Here is a 2,569-nt window from a genome sequence, read left to right on the forward strand (position 1 = left end):
CGCCCACCTGGGCACTCAGTTGACTGGGACCATGGACCCTGCCCTCTGCTCTGGGAAGCGCCTGCTCATGCCTCTGCTGCGGGCTCTTTGCAAGAAATCATTTTTCCCCTTTAAGAAATGAGGTTTGAGAAACAGTTTGCCAGAACAGCTGCCTTATATGTGGATGTACCAAATATGTTAGGTGAGAAGAGTTTTCAGAACACACTGCAGTGGTCACCTGCAGTGACCTGCAGACACCTCTCGGGAGATGATCACAGGTGTCTTCGGAGCTCAGAGCCCCCCATACCAGTCCCCACGGAGGTGTTTGGGGCCTGGTGAATGCCTGCAGGCTCCGTGGCAGCTCTGGATGGAGTAGGAGGGCCCAGGCATCAGCATTTCGAACAGCATGGAGGGGAACTCCAGCCTGGGTTGAGAGCTGAGCTGCTTCCTGCCGGCAGCATCTGCTACAACAATCCTGTCCTTTTCTCCTGGCCACGAAATGCCCAGGGCCGTTAGGTGAAAGGGTTATGGATAAAAAGTTTACCTTTGACGTCATGCGGGATTTATCAAAGTTAGGGTTCCTCCCTTTAGGCCTGGCTTACCTGTGGGACCAACAGTAACTAATTCCAGAATATTTCATCACCCCCCAAAAATCTGATGTCCAGTAGTACTGACTCACTATTTCCCACCCCTCCCAGCCCCGGCCTCCACTCATCTCCTCTCTGTCTTTCCGGATTTGCATAGTCTGTATGTATGTAAAGGGAATCCTACAACGCGTGGTCCTTTGTGTCTGGAGTCTTTCACTTAGCATGTGTTCAAGATTCATCCATGTTGTAGCATGTGTCAGCACTGCGTTCCCTCTTATGGAGGAATAATATTCCACTGTATGGATATACCACACTGTGTCCATTCATCAGTTGGGAGACATTTATTTGGGTTGTTTTCACTTTGGAGCTATTATAGATAATGCTGAACATTCGCATGTAAGTTTCCGAGTGAACGTATGTTTCCGGTTCTGTTGGGTTTATACCTAGGAGTGGAATGGCTGGGTCATGGGGTCACTCTCTGTTTAATATTTGAGGGACTGCCAGACTGTTTTCCTCAGCTCCAAGGCGTGTTCTTATCCTTCTCCTGGTACTTGCCACAATCTGTTTGTTCTACAACTGTTTATTGTGAGTCTAGTCCCCTTCTAATGCATGACCCTCGGAGGCACAGCCTGCCTCCGGCATTTATCTGTTGTACCCTGGGATCCAGTCCTGGGCCTTGCACAGAGTAACAGCTAAATAAATTGCCTGGGTGGAGGGTGAGTGAAAAGAGAGGTCACATCCAAGGCCAACTCCCCAGTCTGGTCCCCTGTGGCATTATCGAGCATCAGCACCAAAGGCAAAGTAATTGATATTCTCAGCACTAGATCTTTCTAGTTCCTGATACTTCCCCAGAAAGTCACTTTACCTCTCTGGGCCCCATTTCCTTGTTGCATAAGGGTTGGGAGCAGATTCCAGAGTTCGAATCCTGGTTCCGGCATTTATCAATTGCTAAATATTGAGCAAGTTACTTGCTCATGTAAAACCCTATTTCCTTACCTGTAAAATGGGCATATTAACTTCACTGAGCTGTTTTGAGACTTCAATAAAATATCACAATTAAAGCGCTTAGAATGATGCCTGGCATGTTAGTAAGGGGTTTGATAATATTAGCGATTATTATCATTCCATAATGTATTTATTTGTTTTTTCTCTTAAATTCATATGTTCCACCTAGAAACTTGCAGGCTTTGTGAAATTTTTGTTGGAAGGTGAGGTACTTAAGCAAGACGTTTAAAGTAGCATAATTTCTGTGATGTTATTACTCCTTCTCAGCGTTGGGGGGCAATATTCTTCTACCATGAGGCACACATTAACCTGACCACATATTTATAGTCTCTCTTAATGTTGATACTTGGCATTGTATATTCTATACTCATATAGTATTTACATTATAACTTTTGATATACTTAATGTGAACAGGCTCAGTTACTTTGCTAGAAACTTCTAACAAACAAAAAAAATCGACTCTCATAGAGCAAACAGTTTGTTATATGAGAAGTTGCAATACTTCTATGGTGTTTTGAAGGTATTTTGCTAATCATACTAAAAATCGATGTTATCGGTGGATTTGAAATCAGAGGATACAAAGAATGCGGAGTACCCCAAAAATGAGAGTGGGCACTTAGGTTTAAATGCCAGAATTCCCTCATGTCCGCTTTTTCCCTGCAGTATTTTCTTCACTGAGCCTCGGCCTGCTCCCAGAACGATCCGCTACTCTGATGGTGTACGAAGATATTGTCCAGATAGTATCAGGATTCCAAGGTATGTTTAATAGTTGTTTGATTTTTGTATTATTATTAATATTATTTTTGCTTGACAAATCATAATTGCATACACTTATGGGGTACAGTGGGATGTTGTATATACACAATGTGGAATGATTAAATCAACCTAATTAACGAATCCATTGCCCTTTTACAATGGTGAGACATTTGAAATTTATTCTCTTAGTTATTTTGGTATGTTTGATATTTAAAAGGAAACCGATAGTGGCTTTTGGGCCA

General features: G+C 43.1%; 1 protein-coding gene across 1 annotated transcript in view; it reads left to right on the top strand.

Annotated features, from left to right (window-relative positions):
* The first annotated feature begins 2,230 nt into the window (after positions 1 to 2,230).
* The window catches only part of FAM171A1 (family with sequence similarity 171, member A1), a 59,748-nt gene continuing 59,409 nt past the window's right edge, over positions 2,231 to 2,569 (top strand). The window contains exon 1 of the mRNA XM_012660949.1: positions 2,231 to 2,327. Coding sequence (XP_012516403.1) covers positions 2,285 to 2,327 — 43 coding nt within the window. The 5' untranslated portion in view covers positions 2,231 to 2,284. The remainder of the gene's footprint in view (positions 2,328 to 2,569) is intronic.

This window comes from Propithecus coquereli, unplaced genomic scaffold, assembly GCF_000956105.1.
Source record: "Propithecus coquereli isolate 6110/MARCELLA unplaced genomic scaffold, Pcoq_1.0 Scaffold69, whole genome shotgun sequence".
NCBI classification, from domain to species: domain Eukaryota; kingdom Metazoa; phylum Chordata; class Mammalia; order Primates; family Indriidae; genus Propithecus; species Propithecus coquereli.